Genomic DNA, 21,780 nt, shown 5'->3' on the forward strand with positions numbered 1-21,780 from the left:
CCTTCCTCACATAGCAAAGAGCATTGGCACCTTGCTAAATGAGATTACCTTCAGTTCAAACTCTGCATTACTAAAGCTTTGGTTCCCCTTGAATTTGAATGCTCGGGACTGCACTGTAATGGCACTCGCAATCCCATCAGTCTGGTCCCTTCAGGAGCATGTGAAGTGGTTGCTATCAGGCTCAGTTAATGCAAAAAAAGTAACAAATTGATTTTTGCATTGTTTGAACTTCCCGCACGAGGTCATGTGGCTGTGATGCCATGACCCTATCGATCAATCAGGATTTTCGCATCACGCAGCCGACGTCGGCTTTTCTGGGACGCGAGCTCCTTAACGCTGTCGTGTTAAGAAGCACTGCTTTTGATGCATCGCACAAGATAAATGCTTACCAGGTGGCAAAGGCTTGTGCAATATTACCGCTGGCTCGTGCAGTACTACCGCTGGCACAGACACTGCTGGAGCTGGCGGAGCTAGGGAAGCAGCCTCCTCCTGGTGTGGCCCTAAAAGAAAAGCAGTGGCAGACATAGCATAGCATTAGAGTGTGCTTAGCAATAACATCCAGAGCTGGCATACACCTACCCAAAGCCAAAGCCAAAAGTCCTACAACAATCTCAGCACACTAGCTCAAAATGGTAACTGTCGGGGCACAAGGTTTGTACAGTGGCAGAGCCCAAGTTAAACTTGGCATAAGTTGCACAGGGAGGACGATGAGCAAAAAGAAAACTATGAAAGCGTCAACAGCACGGGAAGGCAATCCAAAGAGAGAGCAGCCAGAAGACGGAAGCAGCGGAACTGTGTTTTTAGAGTTCCCGGAGTGCGGGCCGGGACACTTGGATAAAACAGCAGCAGGTCTCCCGTAAAATACCGGACAAGCGCCCACTCGAAATTTCGAGATAATTGCGAAAAAATAGGGGATGGGCGCTTGTCCGGTCATCAATTTTACATATCAATCTACTGTGCACACTTCCTCAGATCTTAGAAATTTTGGAATGGGCGTTTAATGTGGAATGGGCGGATGCACGGTATGCTACGATAATTGCAAAGAAACAATTATGCACGTGCACGGCACCGCTTCTTGCTTTGATTAGGCAGGCTCTAGCAAAGAGATGCTTTTCTTATGCATACAAGAATATCAGGTCAAGACAGAGACCATTGAAAAGATGCACAAAGAAATATGGGTATAAATGTTGAGGTCATTTTTACTGGAAAAACTTAAAGGGGTTGTGCAAAGAAAATAGATATGAACAGTCTTAATTTTATAAAATTGATGAGGCCTCAAAGATCCCAAATCCCAAATATCCCGTCCACATTTTATGAACAGTGTTTGAAAATAGTGTTTCTTGGGGTGCCTGGAACGACTATGCGACATCGTTGCCCAGCTGGAGCAACAAAACGTCACAATAAGACCTGTGTAAAGTTGAGGATCTACTGTACCTTATATTGTGTTCCAATAATAAAAAGTAAGTTATGAAAATAGTGAGGAAGTTACTGCCGTTCTAAAATTAATTCGGAAGTTCTATATCACGTGATTGCAGGTAAGTTTCGTTTTCAAACACATTCGAGACTTCCGTCGCCCGGGAACCATAGCAACGTCGGCTCCTCCCCGCTCCTGTCGCCCTGTCGTCTGCTTGCCGCTGCGCATTTTCTGTGCGCGGCAAGTTTAGGTTTATTAACGAAAACGTTTGGGGCTAGTTGGTAAGTAGACATGATAAAAACAAAACAGCGCAGAGACAAAGACGAAGTAGAAGAAACCACAGGACACAGCACTGCGCTGTGTCCTGTTGTTTCTTCTACTTCGTCCTTGTCTTTGCGCTGTTTTGTTTTTATCAAGTTTAGGTTGTTGTGTGTGCTTGGCGTCGTTGGCGTCTGTTGTGTGCGCGCTTCAGCAATCGCCATGCTGACCGTGTGTCTTGTGAGAGAGTGCAACACGAGGTATGGTAAAACGAACGACATTCGGTTCCATAAGTTACCGGACGATCCACAACGAAGAGCGGCCTGGCTTCGAGCCATTGACCGCGAATCTCGCTGCTCAGAGCTCGCCCCGTCTTCGCTGTCGCCGTCGGATGGTAAGCGGTCTCGTACTCCTCGGAGGGGTGTGTCCGCGTAAATCACAAAGCTGGGAAGTCTGCTTCGCTCGATTAATCGACGCTGAAGCTCGGGGAGGGCAAGCCAATCGGACATCTTGCATCTGAGAAACATATCTGGTTCGCCTTTGACTTCTACGCGCGACGTCAGAAAGGAAAACTTCCCGATTGGCTGTCTTGATGTGACGTAGCCGTAGAATTCAGAGGGAAGCTGACCAGGAAACCGAAATTGTCGTTTTACGCTAATAAATTAATCCGGACGATAAAACAAATGCGCATTGGTTACCTAATAGAAGACCGGCAATCAAAATATCGCACATAGCGCAAATTTTTTAAAAACATTTCCCGACCCCTTTAACAGTTTTATTGCTTTAACAAGTCTGACTTGAGAAAAACCAGAAACTGCCAAAGCTTACATGTTTTATCGTTACTTTAAAATCTGAGCCCTCGTAATATGGTACACCCCTTGGCAGTCTAAAAATTTTGATCTGAAACTATATGCACTTCTAAGTGCTACCGTAAAGCCAGTGTCCAGCACAAAGTTTGGTTGAAAATTGCAAGATAGAAGAGCACATGCCTCCGTCATTCGAGGAACAGCCTGGTGATGATGGCAGCATCGCGGCCGAGGAAGGATGTGGGGGCTCTTGCTGCATCTCCACAGGCAGGCTATCCGGCGCTGAAATCAAACAAAGAAAAGCACAGTTCTTTCTTTGCTTTTTACATGAGTGAGCACCCAAAACATACATGGCAAGGCACCACGGGATGCTGCAAGGCTCTCCACCACGGCAGGCGTCGCCGGCTGGTACGGCAGGGAACCTGAGGTCCGTAGCAGACAAGCATTCTCATTTGACAATTTTGTGTAGACTATTCAGCTATGGATGTTTACTTGATGACCCAGCATGACACTGGCCTTTGTACAGAGCCAGAGGAGGCTCTGAAACAATTAAATACACACAAACTAAAACACTAATGCGATGCTGTGTTGATTCAGGGAAGGTCCTCAAGCTGGAGAATACTATACTGGCAAGAGCAAAATAATCCATCCACCTTTGCAAAGCATACTGCAAAGGTGGATGGATGGGTTTGTAAAGCATACTTAGCCCCACGTCCTTAAACGGCACTGGCACCCCAATTTCAAATTTATTTGATTGCTCCAGAAGTTTCAGGATAGCGTCGCAAACGGACGCCTCCTCACTTCTTCACTGCGATGACGTAAAGAATACAACATTTAACAGCGATATTCGGGAAACATATTTTTTAAGGCTATTTCGAACAAACCTTGCCCATTGTTTCGAAATTAATGAAATCAGAGCCGGGAGGTGTTAGTGACAACCTCAGTCATCTCTTTCCGTTTTCTCCCCAACTCCCCACGGTCATTGGAAAAGGTAGCCTAAGAGAGCGAGGAGTTGCCAAGTCACCATGGAATGTGGATCTGCAGAGGCGGAAAGAGCATAGGAATGATGGCAGAGATAAAAGAAACAAGGCGTCCGAGCTCGGCGCTCGGTGGGGATATGCGCCATCGATGCGCCCATTGATGCACAAATAATTAGTTCCCAAGCCTCAGATTTTGAGGGTGATGTTAAAGGGTAACGGCAAAGAAAAATAGATTTTTTTTTAAACAGCCTAATTTGGACAAGCATGTCAAAAAACAATTTTTCCGCGGGAAAAAAAAAATTTTTTACAGCAATATTTATTGCGTGAGACCGATTTTAGTTTGCGGCTACTTCGTCCGTTTTAAATCGCACGCCATAAAGTTGGTGTTCTGCGACGCTTAGCTTCGATTGGCTGCTATACTTCTCACTGGATAAGAGGTTGATTGACAGCTTAGATCTTGGTTGTTAAACCTTTGTTATATAATGTAATCTCCTTTCGAGCGGCATATTTTTACGTTGAAAGAATAACCCATGTGATGAGAGTTATTAATCTTTACAAAAGGTTTACAAGACGGGCAATTCCGTTTGGATTCATACCATAACGAACAAAAGCTTCGCCATTCTTTCATGGCCGCCGAAGTCTCTACTCCTGCCTGTCTCGCCTACCTCGACTAGTCGTTTTGCCCAAGTGATCAGTGTGTCGTGCTGACCCAGGTGCTTGAGTGAGACTTCTTGAAGTGAAGAAGTGTGTGTTTAGCAGCTGTCGCAGGTGTTAGTAGTGATACGAAGAGACGCGGGGTTTTGGCTTTCATAGTGCGGTTCTTTTGTTTTCCTCTTTGCTGGCCTAGCGTGTTTTTTTTTTCTTTTTTTCTTTTTTTTTTTTGCTGGCACGTGCAAATGCCGGCTTTTTAGAGATGCCAGATGAGTGATTTCGACAGCGAGCCTTCCAGCAGCCATGTCGCCCCGAAAGGAATGCTCTTTGGCTGGAGGCAATCGAGCATTCGCGTAGCGACAAACATGCCCAGTTACGTTCTCGTCATATCGCTCCGGAAGCCGTAGACTAGACACAGCTATTATATAAAAAACATGGCACAACGTATTAGCTGTCTGCAGAAGCCTTCGGACGTCCGAATTCTGCGTTAGCAGACAGATTTTTTTTCTCGGCTTCCGAACCATCTTAAGTAAAGTTGTTTGAATGAATGTGTACTGTTATCGCAAATCTTGGCTAGTGATTGCGGCTCTGTAGATTATCTTATTTGTTTTGCTGAAAAGACGCAAACGACGGGCATAACAAAATCGGTTGCATATTCCGCGTACCTTGCAAAAGCACTTCCTTAGTCACCTTGCGAAAAGTGCGAAACACGGAGTCCGCACCGTCCCGACTTCCCAGTCCTTTACCTGCTTTAGAGCAGTTTGTACCTGCTGGCAGCTAGCACGTATGTCTACTGAAACTGCAACTTGAAACTAGGGGCAGTGCCAGGGAGTAAAGAGACAAAGTCAAATATGGAGAGGTTCTGACTTCCGACTAAATTACGTCCCGTGGCGTAAATATTGCTAAAAATTTTTTTTTTTCCCGGAACATTTGTTTTGTGACATGCTTCTCACAATTAGGCTGTTAAAAAAACACTTTCTTTTCTTTGCAGTTACCCTTTAGGCATCATTTTCAGTCGCATGAGCCATTAAAAAAAAAATTACATTTTGGGGTGTCAGTACTTTTTTAAGTAGGACAGGCAATTTACCTGCAATATTTGCATATTTCGTTAAGGCATGTGAAATTATCAGCACCTGCATTTGATGGTAGTGCCACCAGCTCCTGTAGCACACCTTGAGAAAGACCTATAACCAGAACAAACATTTAAATAAATAAGACACAAAAGCCACAGTTACAGTATACAACAGAAGTAAAAGACACAGGAAGAGGACTGGCACGGACAAGTGTCTGTACCAGCCCTGAACTCGACCCCACCCTCTGGCAGCACGCGAGGCGAAAGGAAACTATTGTTACTAATCTTACCTGCAGTAGAAGTTGATGGCAACGAAATAAATTCCGCCACCACAGCTCCTTCAAGGGGGGTTTGGCAGCAAGGCTTTTTGAGTGCCCTATCCCTGGCGATTTCTGCCCAACAATACAAGAGAGTGTTGTTACTGAGAGTCGCACTTCATTGTTCTCATCCCCGTGCAAAACGTATACACACCAATCTTCTCAACTAGACCCAGCTGAAGGCGCTTGCAGGTTGCTTCAGACTTGCGGAGCTTCGCTTTTACTATCTTGAGCTCCTCTTCCTTGGCTCGCAACAGCTCCTTGAGGTCCAATTCTCCATCTCCCACCACATTTTTCTCACAACTTGACATGGCTGTACTGGGTGCAGACTCCTGGATATTAGGAGCAATAATTAGATGTAAAAAAAAACATGTTGAGCAGCACTGATGCTATAAACTTAAGGTTCTGGTTTTGTGTTGCTGCTTTGGCAACTACAATCATGAAATAACTGCATTAGCCTGTTTCCTTACCACTGCTGCTTTGCCATTTCGGTTGAAAGTTGACAGAATGCTTGAGAGCTGAGCATGTTGGGCCTCCGCCTTCCTCTTCCGCTTAAGTTGCCTTGCATCCTATTGATTGCAATAGAATTCGATTATAATACCAAAAGAAAACGGAAATTTGTAAGATTACCTTGCTTGCAACAGAGGGATTCTTGGATGGCTGGTGTGACTTGCTCAAAATAATCCGTGGCAAAGGTGACCTGCCACGCTTCAATGTCATGTGCAAACTATCCAAGGTCTCTGAAAAAAAAAAAAAAGATGACATATCAGTTTGATCTACCCGGACTTTGTACCAGGCTAGTTTAACTTCAGTCATCCGAGTGCTGCAAACCTGATTGCACATCACAAGCGCCGGATTCGGCAAAGGCAGGTGTCTGGTATGCATGGTCTCTAGCATCTTCCCTAATCATTTCTTCCGTTTCAAGCATATTCATTACCTGGTATGGGCAGCTAAAACATCTTGCGAGTATCCTGTCACCAATGAATATATATCCGTGGTGTGCCTTCTTGGCTGGTTGGTGCATAGTGGTGGAACAGTCGTGCCCTGTAAATGTCAACTTTAGTTGTGAAAGCTACAAAGCAGCTAAATAAGTAGACATTTACACAGCTTAACCACTCCACCACCAAGCACCAACCAGCCATGGCGCAAGGCATAGATAATTATACACCGGTGACAAAACACTCATGAGGGGTCTTAGCTGCCCATGCCAGGTGATATGTGGGCTTCCAAGGGAGAGAATGAATAAACGAGGTACCAAAGACCGTGCACACCAGACATCTGTCTTCGCCAAATCCAGTGCCAGTGCCATGCAGTCAGGTATGCAGCACTTGGATGACTGAAGTTAGACTCGCCTCATACAAAATCCGGGTTCAGCTCATAATGCAATGGTTGTACTATATTCGTAATAAGTTTCACCACCAGTGCTGTCATGCAGAGACAGCGGGTGCTAGGCAACTTTGTTCACCAGAGACGAAATAGATACCACATTACAGTGCATGCTTGTCCAGATCCCACAGGATTTCGTCAGAGTCATAGAACGATTCCACAGCTGCAGTTATCTCCTTGTCCCTACGACATGCCATCCCCCTTTTGGCATATGAAAAACCCTGTTGTTGGAATCCCTTATGATGCCCTATCCTTATGATGCCCTATTCTTGTGTTTAACTCCTTTGTTTGGCACCTGCAGCCATCCCTTTGATCACCCCAGCTATTTTTTTCTAGTGAAGACACTGTTTTCCCAAGTGGGTCCATATCAGTTCATTGCTCGTCAATATTGCAAAGTGTAGGATAGTTATTCACAACCCACTGTATATATTCGGATAAGAGAAATGTCGCAGTGCTTAACTGTATCAGCTTGACAAACTTTTAGGTGTTTGGCTTGCCACTGGACAAATGTGCTTTGACCTTCCATATAGCCTTGACTTTCCTGTACTGCTTTCGCCTCTTTCGAACGTGACTGCCAACGAAACTGAAACTTAAAACTTAAACTTAAAATAATACATAGGAAACAACACAGGCTTGTGTTTGACAGGTGACAATCAAGTGATAACAAAACTTAGGTATGATATGGGGGTAATTAATCATAGTTGTGGTAAGGTTTACATGAAGAGAATACAACGATGGATAGCGAGTTCATGCAGGCCCCTAGGTCACCACTGTAGGCACTTTCTTTGGCTGGGGGAACTGGTAACGGGTCGGATCTGGTTTCTGAAAGGCGGGGATTTTTAGGGTAGGGAAGTTAACACGGGGATTTTGCAGTGTGGGTTACAGAGACAAGTGCTCGGGATTAAGTTATCTCATGCAACCCCCCCCCCCTTTCCGTCGGGTATCGTATGTCCAACTCCTAGCCAAGCCTTTCGGCGTTTCGACTTGTTGAAGCGACACCTGATGGGATCTGGCAATCCATCCACACAACCGGGGGAGCACCCAAATGGTGCACAGAGGGCAGGTATTGCATCACCATCTCCGATTCTACTTTCAATCAAGGCAAAATGGAAAGTTTCTTTTCAACCATTCAAGAAAGGAAGTGAATATTTTGGCGGCAGATAACATAGCACCTCGAAATGAAAATTGTTGGCAGTGCCCTTTTATTGGCTGGCTGTTGTCAAGGTTTGTGAGGTCTGCAGTCCTGGTCCCTAAATGTATTTTTTTTTTCTGTTGCCTCTAAAGATGGTGGTTGCAGATGCCATGCTAGGAACGTCATATGCGATGGTTTAAACCCGTGACCGAGGTTGAAAACGGGAAAAAAACTTAGTGAGAGAGAAAAAAGGAGACAGGCAACGTCTCAACATCAAATTTCAGTACAATTTTTATAAGAGTAAAGCTATACGCACTACGCCGTGCATCTCGACTGGAAATGGCTATACGCACTACACGGAGAGCTCCTGCCATTTGGGTCACCCTTTTCGGACGGTGCGTGTATCACTGGTGAACGCGTTAACACCCTTCCCCCCCCCCCCCCCTGCATTCACCTTCGCGGCTACAGTGTACGGCTCCTAATTACAAAACTTAAACCGTACACGCCGCTTTGCGGCATTGCACCTTCGGAAAGGGAGTCCCATACCATTTAGTTCTGCGAAGTTTCGTCGACAACATTTGGTTTTGATGAAAATCATCCCTGGAGAAGGGGAACAAAAGGGACAAAGGACAAACATAAATCTCCAAACACAGCTAGGTGACTGGTGCGCGACCGAAAAAATCCCCCTGGTCCGGGTATTGAACCCAGGACCTCTGCAATCTGCGTTACAGGTGGAGCGCTCTATGAACTAAGCTAACCAGGGGTTAGACGTCAGTAGGGCAAACGGGTTCTATCAGCCGCCACCAATCTAACACCAACAAGGGTGAAGCTTTCAATTTAAGATTATTATAATGCAATTAAATGCAAAGGTGCAAACGAGCTGGACAAGAATGATGAAAATTTTCGTCATTCTTGTCCAGCTTGCTTGCACTTTGCATTTAATTGCATTACAATATTTTTTTTTGTCAGTGTTAATCGTAAAAAAGAAATGTCGTAAACATCGCCAAACGTTCACAAAAAAAAATGTTCTAAAAAAAAAAGTATGCCCACACTGGCGGTTGATATGTAGAGAGTTTGGCCATTTGTTGGGAAGTATAGGAGACAAATGTGGAGGCGCCATTGGCTGAAAGTGGGCTGGGCGTGTTCCAGGGCGTCTTCAGAAATTTGAATGTGGCCAACCAGAAGCCGGAAATAATACCCTGGCCGTGGCCGCGCCAAGTGCATCGGAGTAACTCTTGGTGACTGAAAATAAGGAACACGTGATGTTTCAATCACGGTCATCCAAAATCATGGTGGAAGAGTGCGACGAGCGAAATGATTGACATAATCCGTACGCCAAGCGCTGAGAATCTGCCGTCCGAGCGGTCAAACTCTGTCCGAGCAGAACAGAGTTGAGCAACGCATTCATTTCTTACACCTTTCTGCATGATCATGATCGAAACATCACGTTCACCATATTTTCAGTCATGAAGGGTTACTACACTTCACTCTAATGTGCTTATTAAAACTATATACAAACATATACCTTTGATTAAAACAGTTTCTCGCTACCACCGCTAGGGGATTCTTTTCGGCTTCTGATTGGCCAAGAGAGCATGTCAAGCCCACTTTCTGCGTCTGGTGCACGCCCTGGCTCTGCCCGCGCCTCCCATTGACCAATATCTCTGTATACGGCTCTGCACTCTGCTACGCCACCGCTTCGGAAGCTCGTTGTAACCATTCGATTTATACGAGTTTTGCGTCGTGCGTATACCCATTTCCGGTCGAGGTGGGCGACATAGTGCAAATAGCTTTACTCTTTTAAAAATGTTTCATGAACGTCATGTTTCACCCCGCGTGCGCCGTTCCGCGATGGTTTTAAACAACCCTGAATTAATTTCAGCTATCAAAATTCTATGCACAGGCCACTGAAGCGGCTGAGGTGAGCAGGGGGAGATTGGAGTTGTTGCAATGTCAGCTTTCACTTTAAGTCGCGCATTGCAAGAGGAAAGCGGTTCACGCTGATACAATGCGAAACAGAACAGCCCACGATCTTATGGTGAATTCCGCTCGCAGATCTCGAGCACTCCAAAAGCGCCCCCTTTTGAGCGTGCATATTCCACTTGCAGATCTGGCTCGAGTTGGCCGTCCTCCGCTCTAAGATCTCTGGCAGCACCCGCTCCATGGAGCGCCTCCAACCCCGCCGAACTTGCTCCGCGGGATTTCACAGATCTATCCAAAACTTGACCGAGCGCATACATAATTTCCTTTTTAACTGGACAGTGCGCATGCGCGGGGAGGTTGGCGAGGTCGGCGGACCGGTCCGGTCGATCGGGCCGTCAGGTTGGATCTGTTTGGATGCATTGGTTGTTTACGCAGGATTGTGACGGCTCGAATGCTTCTACATCCCATGAATCAGGTATACAAAGCCGGGACTGGAGCGTGGTAAATCGTAAGTGCTGACATGCGTGATCGTGAGAGGAAGAACGAGAAAAAGAACGACAGAAAATCTGGAGGCAGACGCAAGGTTAGGCCTGCTCATTCTGCAGCCAATGATTGTTTACCTTTTTACACTGCATGCCGCCGGCGTTTCCTCGTGCAATAAAGCAAGAACAGATTAGGCAGCGACCGTGCATGTGATGGTTTGTTACCTCATTGTGTTTATTCAAGTCATACCAGCAATCTGAACTCCACTTATGGCAATCGCTGTGCGTGCCCCGCAGCGTCGAGGCGGCCAAAAGGTACTTGACGGTGGCGAACGCGGACGTCTACCTCGTTATTCGTGAAACGGGCTCCACGGTACGGACATTTTCGCCTGGCCCGCGTCGCGTGTTATTTCTGCAGCTAAACAGTGACAGTTTTCACTGGTCGTCGGAAACATCAGTCAGCTGAGGCGTTGGTGGGCTTGCCAAGCTCGAGCAGAGGCCATTTGAACGACCGAGGGGGAAGCGGGGGAAAATGCGAGTTTATCTTCCCCTCGTCGATTCTGAGCGGGTCCCACGGAGCGGAATCTCGCCTCCCTCGCGGATCTTGGAAAGCGCTCCGGATCTACGAGTGGAATTCACCATTGGACTGATCGGCGACCCGTGCGTACGCGAGCTATAACGGCATCTGGGTTGGAAAACAACGCTCCTACCATGAAACTGCGACCGCCGGCACTACAAACAACGGGAATATCGCAAACCCGAGATGCCGTGCCGGCCAAATGTCCACTTCGTTCGAAGAAAGGAAACAATAGAGCGCGGTAGATGGCACCGTGCAACATACGATAGTAAAGCCCCTTGATAAAAGCGTTTTTTACAAGTACCGCCAACCATTGTTGTGGAAGCGCGCCAGACACGTGCCATGAGCGGGTGCTCCGCCGCCATTCTCTTCCAAGGCCCGCTCATTTCCGTGCTGCGCCGCCATTTGCTTCCAAGGGCCGCTCGAGACATGGGCCTCGTGCACTTGCGCATTTGACGCTACTTGCAAGACAAACGCAAACACATCGAGGGGCTTTATACGATAGCACACTTGGGAAATTTAATACGTCCGCATGCTTCAAATAGTCTACCACAGTAACTTATTAAAGGAGCAATGCTATCACTTACCTGCCATTTCGTTCACGAAGGCTGGGTAGTAGCCTTCGTCTTCACCATCTTCGCCACGCCAATACGCCTGTACCCTAGACAACTTGTCGAAGTCGCCTGGTGTCTCCGGACTGAACTCTTTCATCAGTGAAACAGGAAGAATGGCACGTTGCCCGTCCTGCGCGTACCGAACGTACGCGAACATGCTGACGAACTACGAGCAGTACGAGGTTCAGAAAGACAAACCACGTAAACAGACCAAGGTAACAAAGCAACAAGCTGTGCGGATTGGTTTGGATTGGCTGAACAAATAAAACATTTCTGAATTTGCTTACTTCGACGATGTCAACCCGAGTAGTAAACGAAAAACTATATCCATATACACTAAATATTTTTTTTCTTTAGTAGTCATTATTTTAACCATATATTTGCTAAGGCAGCTTATATTTGGCTCAACAAGCACAAACGCATCATCATCAACAAGCATAATTTGTTTATCGACATAGCAGTTGGGCAACGCTGGGTGCGGCAGTCTGCTCGTTTCATCGCATTCGTGCTCTTGGATCCACGCTCACTAGCAGTGCTCTCCGCATTTCACGTCATTTTCTTAAAAACTTTGTACTTTGAATCGCTGGACGCGATGTGTAATATCACATTTCGTTAATTTCAATAGCAATATGACAAGCCTTCCGTCCTATAAGCGACGGAAGCGGTACCTTGATGTGGGCGAAGAATTGCTGATTCCCAAGTCGACGTATTACCGCCGGCTGAAAGAAATAGGAACTTTAGATTCGCGGACTCCGATATCAGAACCGAGTTCACCAAAAATATCTGACGACTCCAACATTGGTGGCGATCTGGAGAGCGAAGACGAGCAAGAGCCGATCGACTCCGATAGCAGCCAAGATGTATACGCGTCGTCCCCGGTGCCGCCAGAATTTGCGATCGACTACGGTAACAGCCAAGATCTGTGCGCGTCATCCCCAGTGCCGGCAGAAAGAAGCGTCAATGAAGACCCGATGAGCGAGTCGGCGAGTGATCGCGACTTTATCGCGACGTCTGACGATGAGCGCAGCGCGGCCAGCGACTTCGACGAGGAGCCGCCCGACTTCCAGCCAGGGCCAGTGTTCGAGGACATACTCTCGTCGTGCTTCGAACAGTTCGGAGCGGAAAAACTGCCGAACACGGAGACGACCAAGGCAGGAGCGATTGCCATGGTAATGTCATTTATTGCAGGAAATGGCTTAACTTGGACTGCGCTTGGGCAGTGTGTCTGCATGATTAATACCATTTTCGGCAAAGATGTCCTGCCTCAGACGAAGTATGTTTTTCGGAAACTCTGGGCTGGCAAAACTAAGGATCTGGTTAACTACCACTACCTCTGCCCAAGTTGTGAGGGCATGATGAAGATGGAAGGCGCGGCAGGACACTGCGAAGTCTGCCAGCAGAAGGTAACTCAAAAGAAGCTAAGGGCGCAAGGCTCATTTTTCATGATGCTGGACATGGAAAAGCAAGTCAAGTTCCTTATTGGCAAGACCAAGGATGCCCTCGGGGAGAACCTGCTCCGACCTGCTGCAAGCCCCGATGACCCCATCACAGACATCACCACGGGCAAGGGATACCGAAAGATGCGTGAAGAGGCGAAGTTGGCAGTTGATGACTTGACGCTGAATATCAACACGGATGGTAGTCCCGTCTTTGAGTCCTCAAAGACCTCTGTCTGGCCCATCCAGTTCGTCATCAACGAGCTGCCACCTCATGTGCGCTTCAAGCACCCAACCCTTGCCGGCCTCTGGTTCGGGAAAACTCACCCAAATATGCAGACTTTCATCGGCACATTTGTGGAAGCAGTGAACTCCATGCAGCCCGTCAAGTGGAAGCATGGGTCCCACCTGTACCAGTCCAAGGCCTTCGTCCTCTGCTGCTCCGTGGATGCCCCGGCACGAGCAGCAGTTCAGAACATGGTGCTGTTCAACGGTTACGATGGCTGTCCATGGTGTCTGATCACGGGCGAATACCGTGAAGGTAGGGAACAATTATATTTATACGGCGAGCAAGTTGTCTTCTCGTGGAGAGGGTAGAAGAGGTGCCAAGAGTGACGTCACGATGCCGCGTTCTGATTGGACGATGCTGACATGGAGAAACATAGCTTTGTTGTCTGCTAGTCATAGCAGTGACTGCCCTGCCTGCCTTGCCTGCAAGAGATCTACCGATTCTGTATGGACTAGGACTCTATCTTCGTCAAACGGGAGGGGAAATAGCTCGAAGGGCATTCTGAATTAATTGATTTATGCTCTGTGCGCTAGGGTGTAGTGGAACGGTAAAGCCAAAATCTGTTTGTCATATTTCAAAGTTTGACACAACTGAACTGTAAAATAAGGGGATGGGAGAGTAACGTAACTATTGACACCTCCCCTACCCTCTCCGTGAGAAGCACACAACTTGCTTGCTGTATTGAGTGAACAGACCTGTATAGCAATGATTTGGGTGGCCTGCAGTAATGAGACGGACTTGTATGCAACGCTTTGGATTAATTAAAGTTGTCTCTCACAGGGAGCATGCGCTACATCGCTGATGAGCCTCCAGCTCTCAGGTCATCAGCTATGGTTTCCCGCGACATGCAGCTGGCACTGGCATTCAAGGATAGTGTCAACGGCATCAAAGGCCCTTCAGCAATGATGAACCTCCCAGGTGTGTCTCTTTTTGCTGTTTATCTACCCCGAGTGTCTTTTTAAGCACAAAATATGTTTGTGGGCTGGTTTCAGCACTTATACACCGACGCTTTGATCTCACTTTGAACGGTCCGAAAAAATTGGTTTCTCAATGTATTTGCAGGAATTTCGTACAGAGGTGCGGCTAGGTGGTGCAAGCATGGAGTCAGCGCGATATTGATATTTCCAAGGTGGTGCCTGTCCCTAGCCCATATTTATGCTGAAAGATCGGCGCTAAAATTTCGCTTCCGTACCCCTTAAAACTGATGAACTTTCCTCGTTCACGAAAGAAAAATGAAAAACCTGTCTTGGGCGATCTACAGCGCCGTTTTGCAGGTGACGCAGACGGTGCTTGTTCACTTGAAGACGCTGCCAACAGAGGGTGCAACTGCATCGAAAGAATGCGGGGTGATCTAATTCGGGTTTTGATAGCACATGACTTGGCGAAAGTTTCTCAGTTGTGCCATTGTCGGCGGCGTCTCTAAGCGAACAACCACCGTCTGCGTTGCCCGCAAAATGGCAGCGTAGATTGCCCAAAACAGGTTCTTTTTTTTAATATTTCTTGAATGAGATAAGTTCATATGTTAATATTTTAACTCTATGCTTGCACCACCTAGCCGCACCTCTTTGGTAAATTCCAGCAGGGTACGTTGAGAAACCGATTTTTTCGGACCGTTCAAATCGATATTGAAGAGTTGGTGTACATACTGTAGTGACACCTTCCTGAATCCTGGGAAACGAAAGTCTGCAGCGGAAGGGTGTCGTTTGAGACAGAAGTCGATCAGACAAAATGTTAATGCCTTAAAAGCTCTGGAGAAGGCGTAGATTGAACCGGGGTCTTTCGTGTTGTGAACCTGATGCTGAATTAGCGGCGCTAATGGAGGGCACAAGGAAAGCGAGCTCGATATGTCATCTCTCAGCTGCTGACAGTTCCGAACGCACTGATCTAAAGTAAATTTTTGTAACTTTGAGTTTAAGAGCCTACCGCATCCAGTGCTGCTCTGTCTGTGTTGTTGCTTGATAGGGCCCACTGGGGTAGCTAGGATACAGTGGAATAAGGTTTCAAGCATTGTCACACTCACTCAGATGGTGCAAGAGTGTGCATGAGCAACACCACCTACACTCATATCACCTCAAGAAAAAAGTATGTTTTGTGCATGATCCCTGTGCTGCACAAAGTAATTCTTACAAGAGTTGGTTACCAAAAAAAGAAACAAGGCTCTTTTGCATTTGCAATGTGCACAATTTGACAAAATGACAAATACCTCGTTCTGTATGCACCCTTAGTATTTTAACCTCACCACGTAAAAGAAGCTAATATCGCTCCGCAAGATGCCTCCCTTTTTCATTATAGTTCTTGAGCGGGAAATGAGTATAGACAAGCTTCAAGCCTCACCGCTAAATTTTCAGTGGCACCTAAAATATGTTGGCCCAGGGCCCACATTGAACATGAGCGCCACGCCAGCATTTGGCTTAAACTCATATTGCCGCATGTGTGTCGCGGTCGACAGGTGGTATAGCACCTGACTATCACGCAGAAGTCCCAGGTTCGAATCCCGGGACTGGATAACATTTTTTGTTAATTCGTAAAACCTGTGGTTCTCGAAAATTGGAGAATCTTGTCATTTGTTCTAGATCAGAATGTTCTAGTGCCAAATATTGTGGTAAGAACGTTCCAGAACATGAAGTGGCTATAAAAGAAGCTCTGCATGGCCGTACGAATTCATTCCATTGCCAGCTTTGATCCTGCTGTTATGCCGAGATTCGACGCCTGTGACGCCCTGTTATCCCTTTTAATTTGGGCAAAAGTTCGCCCCCATTAAACATTCATTTTCTTCACTCATGTTTTGCCTCGCCACTATTTATTAGTGACAATATTCTTACTGATTAGTCTGGCCCGGATATATAAGCACTAGAAACGTTCAAAATAGGCAGGTATTTAGGCTCCAAAACCCCGATATAGTGAGTGAAAAAGGCACATTAAACTTGGCATCGATTCTGTTAACTGCGCCGCAAGGAAACATTACATAATACCACAAAGGGTAACACTTTTGCTGATTTAGAACTGAACAAGCAATTTAAGTTGCTACAGAAACCGAATGTCGTGGCAATAATAAGAAAAGGCTAGCCTTCCCCTGCCTCACACCAATGCTCGGAACTACTGAGTTTCGTGAGAGTGGGCTGCAATGAATGATATCTTCAGGCTTTCAAACAAAGCTTCTTCTATTCTTCCCAAGCATTGCTTTGTACTTTCACTAAGTTCTTTCAAAGTTACTCCATGTAAGACTTGTGCATGTGAAGCACAAATCTTCATCTAGACTAAGCTCTTCTCGAAGGAATTCATCTTTTTCAGTTAGTGCACTTCTTTCTTATCTTTAGCAGAGCTGAAAGTTCCTGAATTCTTTTTGTCCCTCCATTTAGCTAGTGGTACTGGTGCCCTGCCTGTCACTTTGAAGTCCCCCTTGTGCATTTTCCGCTTGTGAGCGGAGATTGCTGAAGCGGTCTCCGCTCATGGGTGCAAGCAGAATGAAATATTTTAAAAATAGTGGTATGCCAGAGAAGCGAACAAAGACGAGATAAGACCTTTAAATTGGCATAATAGGGGCAAAATAATTTAAAAAAAAAATTGTGCTTTCTGAAGGGAATTAGAAAAAAGGCAGGGACACTTTAAGAGGCCCTACTGATTAGACACAAGTCCCAGCTAAATGTTGACGCAGAACTCATGTCCAGTCTGTGCTAAGTGCTACCTTGTTCGAGGTGATTACGAAAATCCAGCACTGGGGCTGCTTAAAGCTTGACTAGGCAGTGTTGGCAGGAGGTGAGGGGGGAGAGAGAAGTACACACTCGGGGGGGGGGGTGTAAAGGGGGAGGACAAGGCAGCAGGGTCAAAGCTGGGACTTGCAACAGCTAGAAAAACAAAATTGGTGTTTCACTCCCGCTGGAGTGAAACTTTGGTGCGGCTTTCTTTCGGAGATGACGACGAGAGTGTTTGCGTCGTCGAGGCACAAAATGTGCACCAAGTTCATTTCTACAGCACATTCGGTCACAAGTGCCTTTGCCACGACAGTGCAGGAACTGGAGTAAATTGTTTTGTATTTTGGGATATTTTAAATTATTTATATTTTTTAGAAAATGTTAAGTTCACAAATTTTTCATGCAGAAAAATTCTAAAGCATTGTATATGTAGTCTCTTTGCAATGCCACAAACTGGGATCTCACAATTTACTAAATAATTAGCCATCTCAAACCTTTTGGATGGATAACTGAAGCAGAATTATAGCTCAAGTGCAGTACAGCTGGTGACCACCTATAGGCTCACAGATCATTATTTATAGTGACCACACCCCGGTTTCTATCAGAGGTCATATGGAATTAATGGGGGATGTTTGCTTGCTCGCAGGTTTTGATCTCGTCACTGGCTACAGTGTCGAGTACATGCATTGCGTGCTGCAGGGAGTGGCAAAGCAGGTGGCTGAACTGCTTTTCTCCTCGTCAAACTCAAACCAGCATTTCTACATAGGTACAGTACCTATCCGCCATACCTCTTGTGCTTAAGTTCTTCCGAGTTTTGCGAATGCTGACCAGACAAACTTCCTTCTGGTTTTGAATTGCAGGAACTGCGGCCACTTTGGCGAGGGTCAACGCTAGGCTTCTCTGCATAAAGCCTCCGCATTGCATCACCAGGCTTCCTCGGTCATTGTGTGAGCGGAGCTACTGGAAAGCATCGGAGTGGCGCCACTGGCTGCTCTTCTACATGCTCCCCTGCCTGCAGGGCATCCTTCCAGTAGACTACTGGAAGCTGCTTGCAAAGCTCTGTGAGGCTGTCCACATCCTTTTGAGGGACAGTATCGCTCTTCATGAGATCCAACAGGCAGGTAAGTTGGCACTCAGGAATAAGAGTAAAATTTCAAAAACTAATTATTTTTGCTTTGGACGACTATTATGCTAGGGAGTGTCTACATCCACGCCAGGGGACGTAGCCACGTCGGGAGGAGATAAGGCTCCATCCACGCACTACGTCACTTCCGGCGCACCACGTCACTTCCTGCGTGGACGGAGGCAGTTCTTTTTTTCTTGGTCGAGGAGTTTGGCCTTTTGTGCATTAGCACGGTCGCGCTTCTGATATGCCTCGAGTTTTGGTTGCCGGGGATTCGATGGTGAAATACTTGTCCCAGTATTTCTCTTCGAATAACCGGATGGCTGTCGAAGTGCGGGCGTTTAGTGGCATTAGGATCGAGGCTTTGTTTTCCAAGGTGTCTGACACAATGCTCGATTTTGGCCGTGCGTTACAAATACCGTCGGCTGGCCGCTCAGATCTTGGATTGCAGTCCGGCGATGCAAATCGTCTTTTCTTCCGTCCTTCCGAGGTGGGAGAATAAGTTTTCTTCGTTGGAGTGTCAGCGTAGTCAGAGTGCCGAAATCCAGGAGTTGAATGATCGACACGGAGACGTGAACTGGCTCCTGCAGGAGTTCTGCCGCAAGGAGGGCTTCGTGTTTATTGGTGATCACGTGGACGAGTGGCATCTGTGCATCGGCTACTGTTTTATTTGTCATAAAATAACCTGTTTCTGGAATCATTTACCCAGTTTTCTCGATTGAATGCTCTCATTATGTTTGTTATTACTTGGACTAATGCATGTTTTCCCTTCTCTCACAATCTTTGGGAGATTGCGAGCGTGCGCGCAAGTCAAAAACATACGGAGCGGTGGGCTCGCACTTGTCCCCTTTGATGCACATAAGCTCACACTAAAACGCCTCTAACCAAGCCAACTACACACACGACGAAGACCCACCAGCCTCACCGCCCCGCCTCAGCAGCGATGTACAGATGGGCTAAAGCCCCGGGGACCTTAGCCCATGTGTGCGTGTGTGCGTGCGGGCTCCCGCACGCATGCCGCCTACACACGTGTGTGACTCCTGGACAACATAACTATAAAGATATTTATTGATACTATTTTTTGACGCATGATATTTGCTATTAGTCTTAGAAAACAGTAAAAAAACTAATAAAGTGTTTAAGATTTTATAAGGTCACGTGACATATTAACTTTAAAAACAACAATAAAATGTCACCTCTTTATTTTTATATCCCATATTTACTTATAAGAAAGCATAATATGTACATCAAAAGAAATTATGTGCTTATATTATAAGTCACGTGACCTTTTGCGTGGATGGAGCCTTATCTCCTCCCGACTTGGCTACGTCCCCGCGCGTGGATGTAGCCTCGGCCATTATGCTACCAGTCATGGAATGCTAATAAAAGTGTTACTGCAGACAGAAGTTATGAAAGTGGTGATAATAACAGAGGGGATGTTCATATGCATTGCAACAGTTGCCATGTAATGTCTATATATCACAGTATATTGTCCCACTAGCTTCGGGCATTGCACGAAATAAGTAGGTTAATGGAAAAAATGTGAAGCAGCATATATCAATGGACAGGGAGGGCGATGATGTATTGGAGTAGTTTTCATCTGGTGACTGCAACCAGTGATGTAGAGCTGGAATGTTTGATATGTCTTTTAATCACCCAGGCACATAGCCACGGGGGAGGCCCATGGGGCCCGGCCCCCCCCCCCCCCTATATCTTCCATTTTGCGGAGACCTCCTCTCCTCCCTCCCCCTCATCCAGCATTTTGTCTGCCTCTTCAATTTTTTGTAATGCCCATGGCATCGCCGCCGAAATTCTGGTGAATATTTCTGTTTCCACTTGAGTGTTGCAACGCTTCCACCAAAATTTGATGCAATACCTCTGTTCAAGCTGTTTGGCTGTTTTGCAGAAAAAAAAAATGACGAGCACCGATTACGATCATCTGGTGGGCTAGTTGGTTGGATCATTATGTGGAATTAACAACGCAAATACAAGGAAGGATAGTTGAGGGAGACATGATAGAGTGCAGACTAACAACTGACGTTTATCATCCCTTTTTTCTTGTATTTGTGCTGTTAATTCCACATAATGAGCACTGACAACACTTCCTCACTCAGAGGCTGATTGCCCGCAACTCACATTTTTTGCGGGCCTGATAAAATTCATGCCTGCACATTAATGTTCCCTCCACCTCCCCAGCGGAGGACGCTGTCTGCACTTTATTTGTTTCCGTGGCACAAATTCAGACACATAAAAAAATGTTTGAAAAGCGGCAGAGGCTTTATTGCACGACGTTTCGGAAAGAGACTTTTCTTCCTTTCCAGCAGTCTGTGCCAGCAAAAATTTTGAAATGAAAGAATGGAGCATTAAGTTGCAGCATTTAGGCGTGTGAAAATGTGCTCATAATGTCTGGGTACTCAACTTCGTTCTGTTTTCTGTTTTGTTTTTCAGAGCTGCTGCTCGAGACCTTCGTTGGCCGCAGCAAGACACTGTTTGGCGTGACCTCTGCCACATTTAATGTGCACCAGTTGCTACACCTATGCAACTGTGTCCGTCAGCTCGGCCCACTCTGGGCCCACTCTGCCTTCGTTTTCGAAGGGGGGAATGGCAGGATTGTGAAGCTCGTGTCAGCCGCGCGAGGACTCCCTGACCAGATTTTGGAGCGGGTCGTGATGGCTCAACAGGTTGAGTGTCTCCTGGCAACAGCGAAGTTGCCCGACAGGGAACAGGATGTGTGCACGAGGTTTCTCGGTTTCCCTCCTATTCAGAATGCAAGCCATGTGGAGGGAACATGTCTGCTTGGATGTGGAAGCGCTGTAAGCTTGAGTGCAGTGGAAAAGCGTGCTCTTGAGCAGCACTGTGATTTACCTTGCACCCCTGGAACGGAGTATGAACGCTTCGTCTTTGACCGTAAGGTATTCCACAGTGCTGCCTACACTAGGCCAGAAAAAAGCAACACCACGGTCGTCTCCACACAAGATGGGGAGTACTACAAGATTGAAAAAATCATCCTGTTGTCACTTCCCGCCCAGACATGTGTCCTCCTCTGCCGTCCAATTGTCCTGATGGAGGAATCATGCATGCCACCGCACATCAAGGAATGTTTTCTTTCAGAAAGCGAGGCCCTGACCGTCCTACAGCCCAGTAGTATCAAGGACAGCTGCCTGTATATAGACTTTGTCAGTGAAAACAAGTCATTTGTGTGTGATCTACCAAACAGCATTGAGAGGGATTAGTTCAACTCGCTTTTGTGTAAATATGTTATTCTATGTAAATATCACATTTGGTTGACCCACTGTAGATAGGGGAATTTGATACTGTAAAGCATGTTGCAAAATGTTTTGCACGTGTTTGTTTTCTGTAGGAACGGTATACTCGAATGCAAAGACAAAATTTATTCTCAAGTACAAAGCACCACTAAGGTGGTACCAAAGGAGTCCTTTCAGTTGTTTCAAATTGTATAAACAGAAGAGAGCTGCATGTACATAAACTTTCCTTACAGAAAGAAACTTCATTTGTGATTTACTTCATGTCATGTAAAAAGGCTGCTATAATCACAGAAAAAAGCCAAGAGATATGCAAAGCAGAAATTACCATATAGACCAACGAGCACGTGTCCTTGCACACAAAA

General features: G+C 46.3%; 2 protein-coding genes across 2 annotated transcripts; one reads left to right on the forward strand and one right to left on the reverse strand.

Annotated features, from left to right (window-relative positions):
* Positions 1 to 2,590: 2,590 nt before the first annotated feature.
* LOC115316699 (BEN domain-containing protein 5-like) lies at positions 2,591 to 11,769 on the reverse strand. Its single transcript, XM_040222183.1, has 8 exons — positions 11,586 to 11,769; positions 6,129 to 6,238; positions 5,969 to 6,067; positions 5,653 to 5,830; positions 5,472 to 5,573; positions 5,243 to 5,293; positions 2,829 to 2,900; positions 2,591 to 2,760 (listed from the first exon to the last, which is right to left on the reverse strand). The coding sequence occupies exons 1-8, from the start codon at positions 11,767 to 11,769 to the stop codon at positions 2,591 to 2,593; spliced, it is 966 nt and encodes a 321-aa protein (XP_040078117.1).
* A 1,796-nt stretch (positions 11,770 to 13,565) lies between these two features.
* LOC121048689 lies at positions 13,566 to 21,385 on the forward strand. Its single transcript, XM_040505316.1, has 5 exons — positions 13,566 to 13,589; positions 14,118 to 14,255; positions 17,676 to 17,795; positions 17,890 to 18,150; positions 20,601 to 21,385. Exons 2-5 carry the CDS (start codon positions 14,123 to 14,125, stop codon positions 21,383 to 21,385), a joined length of 1,299 nt encoding a protein of 432 aa, XP_040361250.1. The 5' UTR covers positions 13,566 to 13,589; positions 14,118 to 14,122.
* The last annotated feature ends 395 nt before the right edge of the window (positions 21,386 to 21,780 follow it).

The sequence above is a fragment of the Ixodes scapularis genome, unplaced genomic scaffold, assembly GCF_016920785.2.
Source record: "Ixodes scapularis isolate PalLabHiFi unplaced genomic scaffold, ASM1692078v2 PGA_scaffold3__209_contigs__length_174095766, whole genome shotgun sequence".
In the NCBI taxonomy this organism is placed as follows: domain Eukaryota; kingdom Metazoa; phylum Arthropoda; class Arachnida; order Ixodida; family Ixodidae; genus Ixodes; species Ixodes scapularis.

Bases quoted from the DNA above. Each gene is read 5' to 3' on its own strand.
- LOC115316699 (XM_040222183.1), bottom strand. From the start codon at position 11,769: ATGTTCGCGTACGTTCGGTACGCGCAGGACGGGCAACGTGCCATTCTT. The intron at 6,068-6,128 runs GTAATCTTACAA...TGCAATCAATAG, and splicing joins ATCCCTCTGTTGCAAGCAAG to GATGCAAGGCAACTTAAGCG. The intron at 2,761-2,828 runs GTATGTTTTGGG...GTTTGATTTCAG, and splicing joins ATCCCGTGGTGCCTTGCCAT to CGCCGGATAGCCTGCCTGTG.
- LOC121048689 (XM_040505316.1), top strand. From the start codon at position 14,123: ATGCGCTACATCGCTGATGAGCCTCCAGCTCTCAGGTCATCAGCTATG. The intron at 17,796-17,889 runs GTACAGTACCTA...TTTGAATTGCAG, and splicing joins AAACCAGCATTTCTACATAG to GAACTGCGGCCACTTTGGCG. The intron at 18,151-20,600 runs GTAAGTTGGCAC...TTTGTTTTTCAG, and splicing joins TCATGAGATCCAACAGGCAG to AGCTGCTGCTCGAGACCTTC.